The 22,292-nt window shown below is 41.0% G+C and overlaps 3 protein-coding genes across 5 annotated transcripts; 2 read left to right on the plus strand and 1 right to left on the minus strand.

Annotated features, from left to right (window-relative positions):
* Window positions 1–4,358: 4,358 nt before the first annotated feature.
* LOC115686210 (uncharacterized transporter C405.03c-like) lies at window positions 4,359–7,260 on the minus strand. Its single transcript, XM_056318902.1, has 8 exons — window positions 6,889–7,260; window positions 6,335–6,736; window positions 5,727–5,944; window positions 5,359–5,423; window positions 5,161–5,262; window positions 4,866–4,983; window positions 4,647–4,782; window positions 4,359–4,564 (listed from the first exon to the last, which is right to left on the minus strand). Exons 1-8 carry the CDS (start codon window positions 6,967–6,969, stop codon window positions 4,499–4,501), a joined length of 1,188 nt encoding a protein of 395 aa, XP_056174877.1. The 5' UTR covers window positions 6,970–7,260; the 3' UTR covers window positions 4,359–4,498.
* Window positions 7,261–13,759: 6,499 nt separating this feature from the next.
* On the plus strand, window positions 13,760–15,160 carry LOC115686194 (UPF0481 protein At3g47200-like). The gene has a single exon (XM_030611413.2). It carries the CDS (start codon window positions 13,889–13,891, stop codon window positions 15,158–15,160), a length of 1,272 nt encoding a protein of 423 aa, XP_030467273.1. The 5' UTR covers window positions 13,760–13,888.
* Window positions 15,161–19,337: 4,177 nt separating this feature from the next.
* On the plus strand, window positions 19,338–21,780 carry LOC115686165 (UPF0481 protein At3g47200-like). Of its 3 annotated transcripts, none has more exons than XM_056318862.1 (3): window positions 19,338–19,567; window positions 19,884–19,999; window positions 20,327–21,780. In XM_056318862.1, the coding sequence occupies exon 3, from the start codon at window positions 20,361–20,363 to the stop codon at window positions 21,657–21,659; it is 1,299 nt and encodes a 432-aa protein (XP_056174837.1). In that variant the 5' UTR covers window positions 19,338–19,567; window positions 19,884–19,999; window positions 20,327–20,360; the 3' UTR covers window positions 21,660–21,780. The 3 variants fall into 3 exon arrangements, with proteins under 3 accessions (XP_056174837.1, XP_030467234.1, XP_056174836.1); XM_030611374.2 differs by having other exon boundaries at window positions 20,359–21,780; XM_056318861.1 differs by having other exon boundaries at window positions 19,884–21,780.
* Window positions 21,781–22,292: the final 512 nt, after the last annotated feature.

Consider the following 22,292-nt stretch of genomic DNA (forward strand, 5'->3'; position numbering starts at 1 on the left):
TCCTGCTCGAAGTGATGGAGGATACCAGTACCAAATAGGTGTTCGTGGAAGAGGAAAGAACTCGACAAGCCAATGGTATGATAAATCTAAAATCCGATGTTATCATTGCAATAAACTTGGCCATTATGCTTCTAACTGCCGGAATAAAGAAAGTAGCAGACCAGACGAAAAGCCGAACTTGGTAAATAATGATGATCAAGTTCTCTTATTGGCATTCAAATAAGATGAAGAAGGTCAAAGCGATACGTGGTATTTGGATACCGGCACAAGTAATCACATGTGTGGGAGAAAGGAGATGTTTGCCGAGTTAGACGAGACAATTAAAGGGAATGTCTCATTCGGTGATAACTCTAAAATTCTTGTTGAAGGAAAAGGTACAATTTTGATTCGCTTAAAGAATGGTGCACGTAAGTTTATTACTAATGTTTATTATGTTCCAAAAATGTCAAGCAATATCTTGAGTTTGGGACAACTTCTGGAGAAAGGTTATACTGTTCATATGAGAGATCTTAATCTTATATTGAGAGATCGGAATAATAAATTGATTGCAAATGTGAAGATGTCAAAGAACAGGATGTTTATTCTTAATATAAAGAGTGAGATGTCTCGATGTCTAAAGACGTGCGTAGATGATCCTTCATGGTTGTGGCATTTGAGGTTTGGCCATCTCAATTTTAGCGGACTCAATTTGCTTTCTTGCAAAAAGATGGTTTATGGCTTACCACATATTGATCATCCCGATCAATTATGTGAAGGGTGTGTTATCGGCAAGCATTCCAGAACTAGCTTTCCGAAGGAGGCGACTTATCGAGCGAAGAAGCCGCTTGAGTTGATTCATTCTGATTTGTGTGGCCCGATCAATCCTCACTCATATGGTAATCATCGATATTTTGTTACTTTTATTGATGATTTTACTCGGAAAACTTGGGTGTATTTTTTGAAATAAAAGACAGAAGTGTTTGATATTTTCAAACAATTCAAGAACCTGGCTGAAAAGGAAAGCGGCTATTTTATCAAGGCTTTGAGGACTGATCGTGGTGGAGAATTCACCTCAGCCATATTCAACAAATTCTGTGAAAATCATGGTATTCAGCGTTTCTTGACGGCCCCGTATTCTCCTCAACAAAACGGTGTGGCTGAACGGAAAAATAGAACCATTCTTGATATGGTTCGAAGCATGTTGAAGAGCAAAAATTTGTCCAAGGAACTTTGGGCAGAAGCTGTTTCGTGTGCCGTCTATCTTCAAAATAGATGTCCAACATATGGACTTGAAGGCGTAACTCCACAAGAGGCATGGACCGGGAGAACACCAAGTGTTTCGCACTTGAGAATTTTTGGGAGCATTGCATATGCTCATGTCCCGGATCAAAAAAGATCGAAACTTGAAGACAAGAGCAAAAAGCTCATCTTTATCGGGTATGACTCATCATCCAAAGCCTATCGATTATTTGACCCTAACACTTTGAAAGTGTATGTAATTAGAGATGTCAAGTTCGATGAAGATGGAATGTGGGAAGAAAATCTAAAAGAAGAAGCGAATGTTCGTGATGATTCCAATCAAACGGAGTTGAAAGATCAACCTTCACCTTCTTCTCCAACATCTTATTCAAGTTCATCAACACCATCCTCTTCAAATAGTGTCGATGAACCGCTAGTGCCAAGATCAAGAAGATTGTCTGAAATTTACGAAGCTACCGAAGAGCTTCATCTTATATGTCTTCTTGCAGATTATGAACCACTTGCTTATGATGATGCGGCCAAAGAAGAAAAGTGGAGGAAAGCCATGAACGAAGAAATTGAAGCCATCGAGAAAAATCAAACATGGGAGCTTGCTAATCTTCCGAAGGACAAGAAATCAATTGATGTTAAATGGGTGTACAAGGCCAAGAAGAATGAGAAAGGTGAAGTAACAAGGTACAAAGCTAGATTAGTCGCGAAGGGGTACAAGCAAAAAGCCGGAATCGACTATAATGAAGTTTTTGCCCCTGTCATCCGCATGGAAACGATTAGATTGATTATTTCCATTGCTGCTCAAAATAATTGGCGGATTTATCAAATGGATGTCAAATCAGTATTCTTGAATGGCATCCTTGAAGAAGAAATTTATGTCGAATAACCCGAGGGGTTTGTTGTGAAAGGTTATGAAGACAAAGTGCTAAGGTTGAAGAAAGCTCTATATGGGCTTAAACAAGCACCGAGAGCATGGAATTCCAGAATTGATGCATATTTCAAGGCGAATGGATTCTCTCAATGTCCATACGAGCATGCACTCTATTTGAAGCAAGAAAAAGGTGATATTCTACTCGCCTGTTTATATGTTGATGATCTTGTTTTTACAGGAAATAATTCGGCGATGATTGATGCTTTTAAGGCATCGATGGTGAAAGAATTTGAGATGACCGATAGTGATCTCATGAATTATTTCCTTGGTATCGAAGTGAAGCAAAGTGCCGATGGGATTTTTATTTCCCAAAAAGGATATGCAGAAAATATCCTTGAAAAATTCAACATGAAGAACTGTATGCCGGTCAATACACCAATGGAGTGTGGAACCAAGTTTTCGAAGTTTGATGATGGTGCCGATGTTTATTCGACATATTATAGAAGCTTGATTGGAAGTTTGAGATACTTGACATGCACGAGACCGGATATTATGTATAATGTTGGAATTGTTAGTCGATACATGGAGAAGCCGAAATCATCTCATCTTAAAGCTGCAAAGAGAATACTTCGGTACATCAAAGGTACTATTTCTCATGGTTTACACTATTATTGCTCTGAATCTTTCAAACTTAGAGCTTATTCGGATAGTGATTATGGTGGAGATATCGACGATCGAAAAAGCACCACGGGATTTGTATTTTTCTTGTGCAACACTGCTTTCACGTGGTCATCAAAGAAGCAATAAAGTGTTACTCTGTCGACATGTGAAGCTGAATATGTAGCTGCATCTTCATGCGTTTGTCATGCAATATGGTTGAGAAGACTACTCAAAGATATTCTTATGGAGCAGAAGAAAGCAACGGAGATTTTTGTTGATAATGTTTCTGCTATTACTTTGGCGAAAAATCCAGTTTTTCATGAACGAAGTAAACATATCGATGTTCGATATCACTTCATCCGAAAACAGGTTAAAGAGAATGAAGTTGAAGTATTGCATGTGAAGACCGGAGATCAAGTAGCAGATATTTTTACTAAACCTCTCAAGATCGATGCTTTTCGAAAGTTCAAGAGCCTGCTTGGAATGATCGATGGAAGAGAATTTGGTTTAGGGGGGAGTGTTAGAAATTAAACCAAATTTGTTAGTACTTGTTTCCTTTTTGAGTTTGTTCGTATTTCCATATTTTGATAGATATTGTGAGATATTGTTTCTAGTTATATTTTAGGAAAGTTTCCTAAGTCAATTAGATTTCCTAATTAGAATAGGTTTCCTAGAAAGAGGTTTCCTATTTCGAATCAAATTATGGTCTATATATAGTCTATTTCTCTTGTAATTGAGACATGCAATAGAAAGACGCGAATTGCGATTGTTTCACCTTCAAAAATTCCTTTCATCAAATCAATATTGTTGCCGCGCCTCTGACGCTCAACAAGAAAGAGGACAGAAGGAGAATAAGAAGCTGGCGAGGCGGATGTGTCAAGATGCGCTAAAACTAGCTTGGGCACCGGCCGACCGCAGCATGATCGAGTGCTAATCAATTTGGTGTGTACCTAGTTGATATCGCGATACAGATAATCTTCGCGGCCTCTTTCGCTTGGTTTAGTTTTTTTTAAAGACGATCTACGTTCAAGGGCGCATTGCGGAAAGCTAAAATAGTTTCCTTCACAACAATCTTCCGCAATGCCTCAGTTGTTGCTGGTTTATAAGAGCTGTTAGTGCGTTGTTTCAGTTACAGTGGTTCAGTTCTTGAAGCAGCTATTTTGCAATGATGTAGCTTACGGAGATTGTGATTGTTCTTCACCTTATTTCGACATGTCAGTCAGCTTGAGACTGGATGTATATACATCTGATTCCCGATTCGTAGAGGCATTGCAAGCAGTTTATTTAAGGTAGATCAACCATGATTGCAATTTTTCCTCCTCCCGAAGATTGAGAATTTTCCATGCCTAGGCGCGTTTCAAGCATTCGCATAACAACATCAGCCGACTGTTATCCGACAGTTATCCGACATTCTTCCTTCCCAACCACCCTATAACTCCTGCAGCTACTGCTAAGCCCAAAACGACCCAACTTCTTTCGTTGTTTTTCAAAGTAGATGTCAACAGTTTTTTCGATTTCAAAGTTAGAATCGATATATTGTGGAATGGGTCAAATGACTCGCCAAGGCAAATAGAATTGATTTGCCGCTTCAATTAAGTTGTGTTTTACCTGATCGTGAAACCGTTACCAATTATATATCGAGTGTGCTTAAAGACAGACAAGCAATGGATTTATCTGTATTTTATCCTGGAACTGGAGTATCTCATATAGTCATATGTACACACGTACAAAATTATCTCAATGCATGTGCGATGTCGGTGAGAACCAGTCTGACAAGTTAGCTATAACGAATCCCAGCATTACCTGCAAGTAAGAAGCCACGAACAAATTAGTTGAGAAAAACGATGCTCGAAGTTTGTAGAGCCTGTGATGTCCTGTCTTGTACCTGGACCGAGCCAAGAATGTAAACGAGTGAAAACCGCCGACCGTGTATTAGGATGTCTTCCAACATGGCGACCGGTATCTGGAGGGAGGCACCTAGTGATGCCACCAGAGGAGTGGTCCAAACAACGCTGAGCGCCCTATTCGTAATTGACAAGTCTTATTGATCAGATTCAAGAAGGTAGAGATCTGTCATTCATCAAGGTTTAGCCTTTGAACTAACCAGAAATAATTACAGAGGAAATTTGCGACGAAGCAGTTGGCAAGAACAACTCCCCCCATGGCCGCAGACTGAGGAAAGGCAAATTTGGGCTCTATGTCTAAAGCAGTGAGAGGCCAAACTGAAAAAATCCAAGCATAAAAATTAGTTAAGACACCGTTGTTGAAGAATGGAAAGTACTTGGTTTTATTGCCACCGATTTCGTACAAGATTTTGAAAATCATTAAATACCTCAACACACCATCATGCGAAAAAACTTGTGCACATGAGGAAGCTGAAATTAGGGAATTGCTCTTACCAAGCCACCATAATGCGAGAAGCGAGATTAGTCCGATACAACCCAATAACTTTTGTATGTCCACCCTTTCTCCTTCCTCTCCAGCGTACTTCCTCAGAAGCACTGAAAATTTTTCTGACGATTATCATTAGCTGCTACGCTTCTGATAAAAATTCCGACTGAAAGAGAATAGTTTTTGAAGCAAAAGAGAATGCTAACCAGCAAATAGTCCATCAGTTGCAGCCGAGAGAATCGCGAGAAGATTCCCTAGAAGAGGGTAGGTTCTGTTGATGAAGGAAAAGATTGAACACAAAAGAAGAAGACATTATTAGTTGCTGGTCAGTTGTTTCAATCAATATGCCTAATAAAGTACAAATTAAGAGTAAAATGAAAGTGGAACCCGAGAAAGAACAATATATGCAGATGATAATAGGCAAGGACTACACATAATTATTTCGTTATTACATCAACCTGATTTAAGTTCCAGAAGAACTATCTCACAAGAATGTTCGATCTCTAATAGGAAACAAGTAGAATGAAATCAAAATTATGAAGTTGAATGAATTTGGAAAACAAAGACTACATACACAGTTGTGTTCAAATGTGATTGATCGGTACTTGAAGTCTTCCCTAGTGCAGTCATGGTGACTCCGGCTATACTGATAAAGACTGAGATTACTTTTATTACACTTATGGAGTCCTGTCCTAGAATTGCACCAATCAGAAGGGTGAAAAGTCCTGATGTTGATAACAATATCGTGGAGCTGGCAACGCTTGTTCGTGCGAGCGCGGCATTCATGAGATACTGCAAACAATGATAACACCCTTCAATACTATGCTATATCTGAAGAAAGTGCAATTTCCTCTCGGTTTCCACCATTATTACTCATTAAGATTGTCATGGTTTTTAGATAATGCAGATCATAAAAAGATCATAGTAAGAGCAGACATTGCAATCAATTGATTCCTGTAGAGGATAATAGATGAGAGCCAATTTTATGCAAAATATGCTGAGAAAAAAACATGATTTTGTATCGGTAAATTAGTACTTCTCTTGTAAGACCCACAATGATACTTATACCAACTTGAGAAGCTGTGAAAATCACATGCTCTGTATCAGAAAATAAATGATCAGACACTTAAAAGTAAAGTCGCGGTAAAGAATGTAATTTATATAAACAAAATGGTCTCTCACCTCACACACAAACCACATAGGCGCAAGGGTGCAGGCAACTTTGAGAAATTGCTTGCTGCTCATCTTCTCCTCTTGTTCCACAATGTCATCATCTTTTGCTTCTGAAACAGAGGCCTGTCCCTCTTCAAGTAAATGAACTTCATCGCCTGTTGAATCCGCCACACTCAACTTTTCTTGATTTACCATTTCAATATTACTTTGCTTCCCATTATTTTGGCCAGGAGAATCTGGACCTGCACAGCTTGCATCGACTGTCTCCGCACTATCACCACTTTCCCTAGTGCGGGATTTTAGGAATTTCAGAAACCAGTCCTTCAAGAATGCTATGGGAAGATAGAACGCCAAGAGCGAAGTCCCGAGATAGGTCACTGCGAATGGCTGCTCATACTTCTCGAAAACACCCTGTTGATATGTTAAGCTGGTAAAAGTTATTGCGACAGAGGAACTGACGTTCTTCGGATTCAAAAATTTTTCTCAGCAGGGAAAGAAAATTAAATCACTACCTAATACGAAAAAAGAATGAATTTTGCACAACCACAGAGAGAGAGATTAACCTGAGTAAATTCTGCAGAAGTGACCCACATGATCACAAAAGTGATAATGAGAAGCAACCCACCTTTGTATCTCCAGCTCATTTTGCCTATTTTGACAGATGTTAGTTTACAAGCAAAGAAGAACAAAGAAGACAGAACTTGCGAAAAAAAATGAAACTTCTAAGAGCGGAGAGAGAGAGTGAAGCGCCGGTATGTGTTGATGTGAACGGAGCTTCGTTCCCCTTTGTGATTGAGATTGTGTGTTGGTGTGTGTTGATGTGAACGGAAGCAATCTTTCTGTTCCTTGCTCTTTCTTTTTAAGCTAATAATCTTAATCCTCTTTTCTCCATATATGAATTGGCCTTCTCTTGCTTGCTCCCCAAATTAACCAAGACTCAAATTAATTGTGCCTGTCATTTGGGTCACGAAAACTTTGTGTGAGGAATAAACTTCTACAATTACAACAAAAAAAGGATCATATAGGAAATATCTGGGGTAGGGCTTATTACACTTTCTCACTCTCCTGTCTGTTTCCCTTTTTCTTTTTACTGGTAGTGTTTCTTGTCCTCACTTGTGATTTTTTTGCTTTATTTTATTGGAAAGGATTTTGGATTTGTAAGGCTATAAGGAGGCTCTCCATGAAGATGCTGAATTCTGGATCTCTTGCATCAAGCCAAATCAAGAACACAAGTCTAACATCCGTTCCCACCCAACCGCATCAAGCCAGATTAACCACAAACGCTTTTGAATAAACCACAGTAGATAATACTCCAGCAACTATATATTTGAACCCCAAGTCTAGATGATGTCATAACTTGAACAATTCAACTGTTTATATTCCACATGCAAAAAGGGATGTTATCTGTAAAGCAACTGCCAGCATCAACTGTGATTTTAGAGTGCGTAAAACACGGTGGAATCAGTGTAGTACATTCTCAAGTAGTTGCATATTATCATGCTCGGGAGCACTTTAGCAGATCATGTTACTCCTTCACTCAATACTTTCCACCAGCTGCCACCTTTGCACTTTAAACCAACTGAAGTGAACTTAAAGTCCCTATTGCCTTTGTCTCATCCTTCAACTTTCCACAAGCCCATACAGTTTCAAGTTTCTAAAAAAATAAACAGTGCTCAAATATCTGTTACACTGTTCAGAGTTTTCTCACAGACCACAAATAGCTAATAATGGGGTCGAACTACTTATTAAAGCTAGGATATGACTATTTAGCTCTAAGTTTCCGGGTTAGTCATCTAACTGATGACCAATTATGCGCAAGCTGAAGTAGATGGATATTAGTAACATTGATCTTCATGAAGGACGGATAGTGAACTGTTCTGGAAAATCACCTTCCTACCAAGAGATGAGCGTGGGGAGGAGCGAGGACGGGGATCACGTCCCTTGTTCCTGCCCCGGAGACGAGGCAGCTTGGCTGGGGCTTTGGTGGTGCCCTGCCCCATTGCGGGCAAAATTACAGCCATAAGTTTCCATTCAGCCATGGAAGCTCTTTTGCTTCATCTATACCTCTTATTTCATTCCTTGCCTCTTACTTTCACACAATCACACGGAGACTCGGAAACCAAGCCAAATATATAACTGACCCAGCGAAAACGCACGGTTCCAGATTCATAATCTCTCAAAACTCAGAGAGAGACAAATCACACACCCACATGCCAAGCTTCGAACTCTGCCACAAACTCAAATTCCCATAGTGTCAACACGCACCCTCCACAAACAGAGACAACCGGCCAACTCACCCACACTAGACATAGAGAGAGAACGACAAGATAGCGCATGAGAAAGACAGAGACGATCGACAATCGCATTGCTGGGTACCTGAGGTCCGGCGACGATGACGACAAGCTGCGGAGGTGTGGCTTCGCTGCTTATTGGGAGTTCCACGAAGGTGGCAAGAAAAGTGTCAACGCACGCACACTCCACACAGACTAACCGGGTCTCTGTTTTTTCCTTCTTTTTGGGGTCGAAAGCGGCCTTCGAGGTAAAAGCGCGAAGTAGCTAAATTTGTCATGACCGGAAAGCGTACTCGTAAGTCGTAAGCAAGGGAAATGGGCTCATTTTATAACTCATTTAAACCTGTTTATTGTGAGCTTTTTAATTTAGGGATAATGACACAAACAGTCATTGAACTTTGGCTCAATGCACAATTTGATCCTTGAACTTTAGCCTAATATTCAATGTGGTCCCTAAACTTTTAATTTGTTCAAAGTGATCTCTGGACTTTTGGTACATGTTTAATATAGTCCTTGAATTTAATTAAACAGAAGGACCACATTGAATATTTCATATAGATCAAAGACTAAATTGAACATGCACCAAAAGTTCAGAGATGACATTGAACAAATTAAAAGTTCAAGGACCACATTGCACATTGAGTTAAAATTCATGGATTATAATGAATAAATTAAAAGTTCAGAGACCGCATTGCATATCTAGCCAAAATTCGGGAACTGTTTGTGTCATTTTCCCTTTAATTTAAAATCCATTTATGATCTATATATTAATTTTAAACTGACCCGTTTACGAACCATTTCCATAATTTTGGGTTCATTATGAGTTTGTGACCTACTTTTTTACCGCCTGGTGGTCGCGATTGATCTAATCTTCGACGAGCTACTTCAAGACATGTAGATAAACTTAATTCTAGTCATATTAGACGAAATTATTGCCGATTGAGAGTACATATAGAGTATGTTGTAGCTTGACTGTGGATAGTGCGAGTCTATCCTGTGGCAGTAGCCGAGTTTTCAACTTCTGACCCTCGGTTTTCTCTAAAAGATCAAGGAAAACCTCCTCACGCTCGTTGGAGAAATTACTATGCAATTTGCTTTCTCCATCATATTTTTAACTTCGCCGTCGGTCCATGACAGAAGTGTTGGTCATTGTGTCATTTGAAAAACACTCTAACCTATGGTTTCAAAGTTCGTAATTTCAATGCTTCATAAATGAGAAATTTTTCATAATTGATAGAACTGAGTTATTCAATCATCGTCATGGATTGGTCATATCAAGTCATTGTGCTTATTGTTTCATGGTATTATCTAGATTAGGTGACATCGTTGCATAACAAATGAATCTCAGTGACATGAACAAGCGAATTGCAAGACTCCAAAATCAAGCTGACAAGTTGTGTGCTACTGTAGCTTATCTAGTCAACCAAAAATGCCAAGATGACTCGGTGACCAATTTCAACCTGAAGGAAAGAGACAAGATGTATTTGAACAGTCTAGTTTACCTGAAGTAGCAGAGTTCAATGCCACAATGAAAAGATTGGTGGTGAAGGGAAAGTATATGGTCAAAACACCGAATGCCCTCATAGCCATGCCCCTGCGCGACGCCTGCCCCAACTGTTCCTCTCGGGCCAGCAATGGCCACAATACCCGTCCAATCATGTTCTCATTCACTCTATCATGTGCACCTTAGCCTCTCCTCATTACCCTTTCCCATACGCCGTCTCACGCGCCGCCTCCATTGCCCCCTTATAAATACCGCTCTCTTCCTTCTCAAAAACTAAATTCTCGATCTAGACCCTTCCAGCTCTCACTATCGCCTTTGCCGTCTCTTAAGGCACCTCTCTGTCGTCTTAAGTTGCAGGATGGGATCACTCTCCGCATCGGATGAGCCATTGCTTATCACTGGTAATAAGCGAATTCGCTAACTGAAATCAGATTGCTAGAGGTTTTTTGTTTTTTTTTTAGCCATAGTTTTTGGTTTGGTAATTGAATGGGAGTTCAATGTGGAGACTGAATTTTGAGTTTGACTAGTTGATTCTCAGATGTGTTAACCTGAAGGCTCAAGATGTCGGATCCCTATTTGCTGATGACTGATGGAACCTGTACTCAAATCTCGTTGCTTGGAGTGTCATTATACGGAGTCTAGATTTTCTATTTGACTTGTTGATTATGCTAATGGTAGAATCTGTTTGGTAGACTACGAGATGTATGGCTAGTTGTTGATGTATTCTATTTGGTCTCAAGGCTTCGAGATATGTGATGCTTATCGCTGCCAATTGATGGTCACTTGATTGAATCTCATATGTTTTGTTTGTGGTTTCAAGTTTTGAAATAGAATAGAACAGTGTTATTGCTTGTTGAATGGTCAATATAGCCTTAGTGGCTTGTTGGTCCTCGACCTTCCCACCTTGTTCGTCAACTACCTTACCGACATTGCGCCTTGATCCAACAACTAGCTTACCAACATTGCGCCTTTGGATCAACTTGGATCTCATTCCACTTGTTATGGCCTAGCTAATCTAATGTTCCCTTATCCATACAGCCTTAAGAAAGTCTTTCCAAAATTAGCGTTACTCACAACAACTCAAGGAATTTTTAGAGAGATACTCTCAACTTATGTTTACATCTCTTAATAATCCAAATGAGGGGGAAGGGAGCCCTATTTATACAAGAGCTCCTATAATTGCAGCCGTGGATCTACAATCCAATCTAATGTTGAAAATTGATGAAAAGTCTCTAAAATTCAAGTGGGTATTTACGACATTGTCCCCAAGATTACTCTGGAATACCATGTGTACATCTCCCATATTACCCTTGGAACATTCTAAAGTCTCCAAAAAACTCTAGATACAAGAAGATTCTAGAACACTGGCCGATTTATAGGTTATCTTGACCTACCGGCTTGAAAACCTTTGGACCATAACACTAGGATCTTTGTTGCTATCCTCAGCAATAGAACTACTCCTCATACCCAAATCTCAAACACCATTAACGATGGCTCTATTTCACCATTCATTCAGAAACTTCCCAAAGTCCCCAAAACGCACATGTGCTGCATGCTAAGTCGAAAAAATCCCGCAAAAAGTTGCGTGTAGAATACGATCTATAGACTGAATCTCAGAAAAAAGCCGAATGATCAACGTCCGCCATAACTCCACTGGCGAGCACGTAAATTAGACTCTGACTCAGGCCCTAGAACTCGCAAGTTCTAAATAAAACTTGCCACTCCAACTATGAGGGCTGCGTCGCTCACCACAGACTTGCGAGAGGGCCGCCTTCGCTCTATTATGTGGTCAGTGCAAATGACGTGGCAAGACATGGATATCCATGTATCGAAGTGGCGTTGACACCGTTCCACGTCAGCATTTTTGACCATATATTTGATGGAAGGACTGACTTAAACAAAAGAATTTATAGTTCAAGGATTCAGTTGGACCGAAAAAAGGAGTATAATGATCAGATTGAATAAACTAAAAAAGTATATAGTTCCAGCCTTAAACCATTAATTACAGAATAAACTTGTCATAATGTTCTTTTCTATAAATAAGTAAGAGTATTTGTTCATACAAAATAAGCACAGGGGAGCTTATCCCGTCGTAAGCCTTAAATTAGTGATATGGGTTATTGTAACCATAGAAAAAGTCTTGGAACAAACATTATGACAAGAAGAATTTTGCCTTTGCTGTTGCGTCGTTGGGAATAACTAGAATACTTCATTGTTGCGGCGTCATTGGTCAGACCACTTTTTGTGTGCACAGGATAATAATCTTCATGGAAGGTTAAGGAATATCAGATCTTTCTCGTCTCCCCACAGCTATTGTTTTCATGGTTAGCATGGTTCTTCACTGTATAGTCTGGGACGCAAACCGGACTTCTCCAACAACGGCAAGAAGGAAGAACAAACTCTCGATCTTGAATCTCAGGTAAGCCTGCATAATTTTTCTCTCAACATTTTCCAACTCGGTGCTTCTTGGGCAGACATAGAGCATTATGTCTGGTGACCACATGCTGCAATTATTTTTCAAATCAAATAGTACAAGAACTATATATGCATTCAACTTTACTGATTGCCCTTAGAATAGCCAAGATATAGAAGGTTAGATTATGCATGTTCGAGTAAGATTTTTGGGGAAAAGTACAGAAAAAGTCATAAACTTATTATATTGATACAAATTCAGTCTTAAACCTTTCAATTGGATCAATTTAATCCTAAGCCTTTTCACATTTGTACCAATTTAGTCTACCCACCCAATTTAGGCCGGTAATCGCTGATGTGGATGCTGGTGATTTTACATGAGTACATGGCATAGCTGGAGCTGATGTGGACAATTTTTTAAATTTTTTTTATGAATTATTTTTCTTATTTTTACACATTAGGCTGGTGAGGTCGTTAGCCAATCATCGCTGGCCACAGGCGAGGGCTGGCGACCCTCACCTAGTTTGGGTGAGGTCCCTCACTGCCCTCGTCTGCCACTAGTGAGGTCCTCCGTGCCCTTGCCTGTTGGTCGGCGAGGGGGCGAGGGCATTGTGGCCCTCATCCGCTACTAGCGAGGGCCTTTGCGCCCTCGCTTGTTGGCTGACGAGGTGGCAAGTGCGTCGCAGCCCTCACCGGCCCACAGTTGGAAAAAAAAAAAAAAGAAAGGAAAGAAAAAAAAGAAAATAAAAACAAAAATACAAGAAAAAATAATTAAAAAATTATAAATATTAAAAAAATATTAATTTTGTTTAAGAAATTTGTCCACGTCAATGCCGACCGTGCCACGTAAAACGACTGATATCCACGTTAGCAATTTCAAGGTTAAATTGACCGAATGAACCGAATTGGTACTAATGTGAAAATGTTTAGGATTAAATTGGTCCAATTGAAAAGTTTAGGACTGAATTTGTACCAATGTAATAGGTTTAGGACTAGCTGAGCGCCACCGATTGAACCTTCCAAGAGCAGGGATTTCTTCATGACAATCAAAATCAGATCACATTATTCTGTCAATGTAGACCTTGTGCCATTTCTGGAACAGATTGAATGCATCGCGAGCCGCGGTGTGTTCTACTAGAAAAATACATCATTTTCATGTTGCTTTTGGCTTTGTTTTATTTTTGACGGGACTCGAGTCCCGTTGAATGGATAAAAGAACATATACTTAATTCATTCTCTTCCATTAGGCACCAAATCACCGTATGTCATTCATGTCGATGGAATTATGCCCAAATGTACCTTTTCACTCTTTCTAGTTTCATGGGCTTGTAATCTCTTTCTTTCACTTGTTTAGGCATGACTCAGACTGTCAAGGAAGTTGCGGTTACCATAGCGACGAAGATGGACAACTTGCCTCCCGTGTTCACCGAGTGTTGCATCTATCGAGTGCCTGAGAAGCTCCGCAGAGCAAATGCAGAGGCCTACACACCGCAAGTCATCTCCATCGGACCGTTGCACTGTGATAAGAAAGAGCTTCAGTCGGGGGAGGAGATCAAACTGAGGTACTTGAAAGGCTTCCTCTGCCGCATTAAGGCCGACCTCCTAGCTTGTACCAGTATGATCAGTGCATTGGAAGAGCGCATTCGGCAATGCTACCAAGAAAATCTCACCCAAGGCAGTGACGAGCTCGTCAAAATGATCTTATTGGACGCAGTTTTTGTAGTTGAGCTTTTCATAAGGAACTATTACCCCGAGCACCGAGACGAGAACGATGAGATCTACAGCAAGCAGTGGATGAGCAACGGCGTATTCCATGACATCCTGCTGCTGGAAAACCAAGTCCCCTTTTTTGTCCTCGAGAATCTCTATAACCTCACCGCATTGGGGACCACTGTCACATTCTTCAAGCTCAGCTACGAGTACTTCAAAGATGTCTTGCACGGGCACGAGCTTGCAGCCACGAGAATTCAGGTGCGGCACCTAGTGGACTACGTGCGAGCCCTGCAACTGCCCTCATTCCCGCGGGCCTTGATGTCCAAATGGGCCAAGAATTTTGAGCTGACTCGCAGCGCAAAGGAGCTGCACGAGGCCGGCGTCAAGTTCAGACAGGTTGAGGGAACCTCGTCCGTGCTCGATGTCATCTTCAAGGACGGGACCCTCGAGATGCCACGCCTGGTTGTGCACGAGTGGACCGAGGTGTACTTCCGGAACATGATTGCGTACGAGCAGTGCCACCACGAATACAAGTACATCAGCAGCTACGCCGTCCTCATGGACGGACTCATCGACACGTCCAAAGACATCGACATTCTAATCCGCTGCGGAATTTTAGAAAATCAGCTCGGGAGCACGGAAGACGTGGCTAGTCTCATGAAGGGCATGTACAAGTCGACCATGAGGGACTCCAGCGAGTTCTTGTACTCCGCGCAATGTGAGGATCTGAACGAGTACTACCGGACCCACCGGTGCAAGGCCCTCCTTAACCGGGACTACTTCAGCAAGCCGGTGTTCAGGATCTCCGCGGTCACCGGTGGGGTGTTGCTCGTTCTCACCATAGTGCAAACCGCGTGTTCCTTGATGGATGTTTATGCGGGCGATGCGGGGAGATTGTTCCGTTGGCACAAGTGATGCACGTCGGAATAAACTTCGCCCAACTACTCTTCAATTCGCTATTTTTTTTTTTTTTTTTCAATTGCTCATTGTTGGTTTTTGGTTTTAATGTGCAAGTGTGTGTACGTGTGTGGAACAACACTCGGCAACGGAGCAAAAGAATGGAAAGGTGTTCACTCCAAAAAAATGATCAATTTTTTGTTATAATCGACAAGTGACAGAGCTAGTCAATAATAACAGAGTTTGGTGAATAACAGAACTTAGCGATGAAAAGAACAATTGACAACTCTATCGCGACCCTTCTGAACGAGTGTTAGGACCCTTCTGAACGAGTGTTAGGAGATGACAGGTTCAGAGGTAATGCCAAGTTAGGGACTAACGGTTCGCAATTGGATCAGGTTCTCCCAAACTCTTATCTCGCGCGCGTTTGAATTTTTGTTTTTTTTTTTTTTTTTGGGTAACCCAGGGAACCCCCGCACGGCTGACAGCCGGGGAGTAAACCCTGGGGGTGACACGTGCTAGCCACCACACACGTGCCACCGGTTAAGTCACCCTGCGGTGCCCGGGATTCGAACACTCAACCTTTTGCGAGAGGAAGAGTGCGCGCTCCAGCAGCGCCACCCAGGCAGGTGGTTTTGAATTTTTGTTTAAATCTTGATTAATCCAAAAACTTCTATATGAAGGAGTGGCCACTAGCTTATTGGGGTCGGCTAGAAGCCAAGTGAGGTACCAGATGATACCTTACTTTCTACGCAACCAGAGATCTAGAGTCTATGACTTGATCATACTGGTTATCTAATAAGTGCTCTTTCAATACCTAAAATCGATCATTTGTGAACTGAGTGTCGCATGCAGTTTTCTTATTAAACTAGGAGTCCTAAAGTTCTTGTCTGCTAAGTATCCATGCAATGTTTTTGTATTTATTATGGTCCTAAAATGTAATCTACAAGAAAATCACAATGCAAAAGAAATATAAAAGAATCACATCTAACTCGGCAAAATCGTAACGAAAGAACGAGCAAAGAGCAAAATGCAGGAAAGTAATTCGATACGAGTCGGGCAAAAAATATAACATGGCTTTGTTATTAAGCTCTAGGATAGTAACTCCCATGAGCTTAGCTCAAATCGAGTTCAATTTCTTTTTTAAAGGATTAATCTAGCTAAACCTAAGCTAGATCAGAGCTACTCCTTAATCCCTAAACTATATGTATACTAACTAAATGAAACAAAAATAATTCTAATATTAAAATCTAACAGCCTAATCAAGGTCTATTTCTAAGCTATTTTCAGATTTCTTTTAATTTTTCTAATTTTTTAAATTTTTAATTGATTTTAAAAAAAAATCATTTATATTCTGGAAAACGGGGACTGGGCTGGGCCCTTGGGCTCGGTCCGAATATGGCCTGTACGCTGGTCTCATAGACCCGGGCCAAGGACACGCTTGAGCTTTTAAGTCAAACCCATTTCAAAGCAATCCAAGCCCAATTTAAAAGCAAATTAGGCCCAACTCACAATAACCCAATGCTTCTATCAAAGCAGATCAAGCCCAAAAAACATCAATTCAATTATAACTAGAATTAAGCCCAAACTTTCTGAAAAAAACAACTAAAGATCGAGAACTCTCAAAACTTAACAATAAATTCAGAATATTCAAAGCTTTAATCAACGAACACCACTTTCCACCTGCAAGCAGAGCACAACCAAGACATCACTGCGAATTACGTTAGTCCACCACCACTGGACCCTCACGAGAGAATCCGATCCACAGCTAGTGATCGTCCATCTCCATCCAAGTCCTTCTATCATAAAATTCAAAAAAACTCACGGCCTATGAATAAGGAAGCGAGATGTGAGGGAACGAATCCTTGTGACTCGTCACCAATAAATAGCTCCTAGTCATTTTTCTCATTGCCTGCCATCGTCAATCGCGACACAAGATGCGAAAAAAAAAAAGAACAATCGGGTGCGTAGTTTCAGTCTTAACGATCATGAACACACTCGAAATCATGGTTGATAACCAATGAAGCAATCAACAAGGTATAAACTATATCAACACTCATTCAGTTTGAACACTTTGAGAAGCTATTTTATGAAAATGCCATAGACGCATTTCATCGAACAGGTCATAGTCAACAAGTTAAGGAGTAGGTTTCGACAATTTCAGACTCGGGTTTAAGGGCTAATCGTTAGAAAATTTTGGCAGGTAATGTTCAAAATCGGTAAAATCAACCCAACCAGATCTGACATATGCTTTAACGGGCGGATTAAATCTCAGCTTCAGCTTCAATCGAAACTGAATAGAAGAGAGATAAGATATCATATCATTATTGCTAGTAATTAATGAATTCGCTAACTTAATTCGAGTTGCCAGAGGTTTTTTTGTCCCCACAGCTTTTGGTTTGGTAATCGAATGGGACCTTCGTTGTTGCTCGTTGAATATTCAATGTGGAGACTGAATTTTGAGTTTGACTGGTTGATTATGGGATGTGTTGAGTGCTGGAATTTGACGATTCATAGGCTCAAGATGATCCTTATCGCTGATGATTGATGGATCCTGTACTCGTTGTTCCCTCGTTACTTGGAGCACTGTTGTTATGCGGAGCCTAGAGGTATGCTAATGGTAGAATATGTTTTGCAGACTATGAGATATATGGTCCTTATCGATAGTAGTTGATGAATTCTATTAGGTCTTGAGGCTTCAAGATCTGTGATGATTATCGCTGTCAATTGATGGTCCTCAGATTGAATGTCATATATTTTGTTTGTGGTTTCAAGTTTTGAAATAGAACGGAGCAGTAACCTTGTTGAATGGTCAGTAATGATCAGTATAGCGGCTTGTTGCATTGTTCCCCAAGATTCCACTTGTCACAAGCTAGCTATTCGAATGTTTTCTTATCCGTGTGGCCTTAGGAAACTCTTTCCAAAGCTATTCTAGAAAGAAGCTCTCAACTTGTGTTTACATCACTTAGTAATCCAAATGAGAGGGAGCGGAGCCTTATTAATGCAAGAACCCCTATAATTGCAACCGTAGATCTACAACCCGATTTAACGGTGAAGATTAATGATAAGTCTAAAATACAAGTGGATATTTTCTATATTGTCCCTAGGATTACTCTAGATTACCATGTTTACATTTCCCTTATTACTCTTGGAACATTATAGAGTCTCCTAAAAAACTGTAGATACAAGAAGATTCTAGAACATTGGGCTGATTTATGGGTTATCTTGACCTATTTCCTTGGTCTGTTGGGCTTGAAGACCTTTTTGGACTATAACATTAAGATCGTTGTTGCCATCCTCAGCAGTAGAACTACTACTACTCATACCCAAATCATAAACACCATGGACGATAGCTCTGATTCACCATTCATTCAGAAACTTTCCAAAGTCCCCAAAACGCACATGTGCTGCATGCCATGTCGTAAAAATCCCCATTGCGCGTAGAATACGATCTATAGATTGAATCTCAGTAAAAGCCAATTCATCAACGTCTGCCATAACTACACTGGCGAGCACATAAATCACTGTGACTCAGGCCCTAGAACTTGCAAGTTCTAAACAAAACTCGCCACTCCAACTACGAGGGCCGCGTCCCTCGCCACAGACCTGCGAGAGGGTGGCCTTCACTCAATTCTGTGGCGAGTGCAAATGACGTGGCAAGACATGGATATCCATGTATCGAAGTGGCATTGATATGGTTCCACGTCAGCATTTCCGTCCATATATTTGATGGAAGGACTGACTTAAACAAAAGAATTTATAGTTCCAGGATTCAATTGGATGGAAAAAAGGAGTTCAAGGTTTAGATTGAACAAATTGAAAAAGTATATCGTTCAAGCCTTAAACCATTAATTACTGAAAAAAACTTGCCATAATGTTCTTTTTTATAATATTTTTTGATACAAAATAAGCACGGGGGAGCTAATCCCTGTCATAAGCCTTAAATTAGTGATATGGGTATATGTAACCATAGAAGAAGTCTTCGAACAAACATTATGCCAAGAAGAATTTTACTTTTGCTGTTGAGTCACGGAGAATAACTAAAATACTTCATAGTTGCAGTGTAATTGTGACCAAAGTATTATTGCCTTTTCTGCATCAAAAACTTCTCTAACAGTCTTAGATAAAGTTGGACCAAGAGGAGATCTTTTCTGCTTAATGACAAAGAAACCAAATAACTCTGTTCTGTGTTTTTTTCCCCTTCTCGGTTTTCTTTGTGCTTGATAGTAATGGTCAGACCTTCTTTTGTGTGCACAAGATAATAATGCTTCATAGAAGGTTAAAGAATATGAGATCTTTCTTTGATCCCCCCATAGCTATTGTTTTCATGGTTTGCATAGTTTCTCATTATATAGTCTGGGAAGCAAACCAGACTTCTCCGAGGACAGCAAGAAGGAAGAACGCATTCTTTACCTCGAATCTCAGGTAAGCCTGCTCAATTTTTCTCTCAACATCTTTCAACTCAGTGCTTCTTGTGCCGATGTAGAGCATTATGTTTAGTGAACACATGCGGTAATTATTTTCAATTCAAATAGTACGAGAACTATGTATGCATTCGACTTTACCGATTGCCCGTAGAATAGCCAAGAAATAAGGTTAGATTATGCTTGTTCCAGTAGAATTCATAGGAGTTATGATCTCGTATTATTTGTGGCCACGTAATCTTAATCTCAAATTGACTTTGTTGCGCGGCGGTGAGAGCTCTAGGGATCTGACGGTCTTTCATTATTCGTTTCTCAAGCTTTGCAGATTCTTCAGATATTTTCTCAATTAGCTGAGGCACAAGGCCTTCTGAAACTGAACGACTTTTCCGATTTGCCCCAAGTTGAATGGCATATACGCAGTCGAGTGCCACAGGTAAAATCTTTCGGAGCAGGGATTTCTTCATGACCATCAAAATCAGATCTCGTCTTCTGTCAATGTAGATCTTTGTGCCATTTCTAGAACAGATTGAATGCTTCGCAAGGCGTGGTGGGTTTTCTGTTCTACTAGAAAAAAAACATCATATTCATGTTGTTTTTGGCTTTGTTATTCTTTTTTGAGGTGACTCGAGTCCTGTTAAATGGAAAAAAAGAATGTATGCTTAATTCATTCTTTTCCATTTGGCACCAAATCACCGTATGTCATTCATGTCGATGGAATTATGCCCAAATTAATGTACCTCTTCACTCTTTCTAGTTTCAGGGGTTTGCAATCTTTTTCTTTCACCTGTTTAGATATGAGTCAGACTGTCAAGGAAGTTGCGATTACCATAACGACTAAGATGAACAACTTGCCTCCTGTATCCACCGAGTGTTGCATCTATCGAGTGCCTGAGAAGTTCCGCAGAGCAAACGTAGAGGCCTACACACCTCAAGTCATCTCCATTGGGCCGTTCCACCGTGATAACACAGAGCTTCAGTCGAGTGAGGAGATCAAACTGAGATACTTGAAAGGCTTCCTCCGTCGCATTAGGGCCGACCTCCTTGCTTGTACCAGAATGATCAGGGAATCGGAAGACTGCATTCGGCAATGCTACCAAGAAAATCTCACCCAAGGCAGCGACGAGCTCGTAGAAATGATCTTAGTGGACGCAGATTTTGTAGTTGAGCTTTTCATAAGGAACCATTACGTTGAGCACCGAGACGAGAACGATGAGATCTACAGCAAGCAGTGGATGAGCAACGGCGTATTCCATGACATCCTGCTGCTGGAAAACCAAGTCCCATTCTTTGTCCTCGAGAATCTCTATAACCTCACCGCATTGAGGACCACTGTCACATTCTTCAAGCTCAGCTACGAATATTTCAAAGAAGTCCTGCATGGGCACGAGCTCGCAAGCACGAGAGTTCAGGTAAAGCACCTGGTGGACTACGTGCGAGCCCTGCAACTGCCCTTGTTCGCGCGGGGCGTAATGTCCAAACAGGTCAAGAAATTCGAGCTGACTCGGAGTGCAAAGGAGCTGAAAGAGGCCGGCGTCAAGTTCAGACGGGGCGAGGGAACTTCCTCCGTGCTTGATGTTGTCTTCAAGGACGGGACCCTGGAGATGCCACGCGTGGTTGTGCACGAGTGGACAGAGGTGTACTTCAGGAACATGATTGCGTACGAGCAGTGCCACCACGAATACAAGTACATCAGCAGCTGTGCCATCCTCATGGACAGCCTCATCAACATGCCTGAAGACATCGACATTCTAATCGGCTGTGGAATTTTGGAAAATCAGCTTGGGAGCACGGACGCCGTGGCTAGTCTCATCAATGGCATGTACAGGGAGACCATGAGGGACTCCAGCAAGTTCCTCTACTCGAGCCAGTGTGAGAGCCTGAACATGTACGGCCGGACCCGGTGGCACCGGATGAAGGCTGCGTGGTACCAGTGGAGGGTCATCCTCAAGCGAGACTACTTCAGCAACCCGTGGTCTGGGGTCTCCGTGGTTACGGCGGTGGTGCTGGTTGTTCTCACCTTGGTGCAAACCGCGTGTTCCTTTTTGGATTTTTACGCGGGCGACACCTGGAGATTGTTCCGTCGGCGCAAATAGAAAGTCTCAAACTGGATTTCCGTATCCAAAACACACTTGTCAGTGGCCGCATCACTTTTGAAATAAATCGTAAAGACCGCAAAGGAGATCTTGATGAAGCCCTGTATAACTATTGACTTGAGTTTCTCTGCTGCCAGAAAGGTTGATTGTCCACTAGAACACATTAACGCTCTCAAAAGTAACAGGCTGAATGGGACGAGCAAACACCAGAAAGAGAGAAATCAAAAGCTAATCTAAGAAAATGTCAGGTCATTGGCCAGAGAATCAGGATCAATGACGATCTAATGGAAGGAACGGAGAATGCAGATTCTGATCCGAACAGTAATTACAAGAAATACTCAATCTTTCCGAGAATGCTTGTGAGGAGCTACGGATCTTCCGAAAGTAGGCTCCGCCACCAGAGTTTTCAACAATTAATGGGGCCTTGAAACTAAAATTCAACAGCAATGCTCGGATCTAGACTGCTAACTTCAAATTTCAAAGCAGATGAACCAAAATCGAAGTAAAATAAGAAGCTTGGAAACAAACAAAAGGCACTAACATAACGTGTGTTAGAGATATATTTATGAGATTCTGTATATTTTCTTTGATTGGTCCCGATTGATTATAATTGATATTTTGCTACTTTATATA

This window comes from Syzygium oleosum, unplaced genomic scaffold, assembly GCF_021117445.2.
Source record: "Syzygium oleosum isolate NSW1041296 unplaced genomic scaffold, Sole_v2.1 Sole_v2.16, whole genome shotgun sequence".
Classification (NCBI taxonomy): Eukaryota; Viridiplantae; Streptophyta; class Magnoliopsida; order Myrtales; family Myrtaceae; genus Syzygium; species Syzygium oleosum.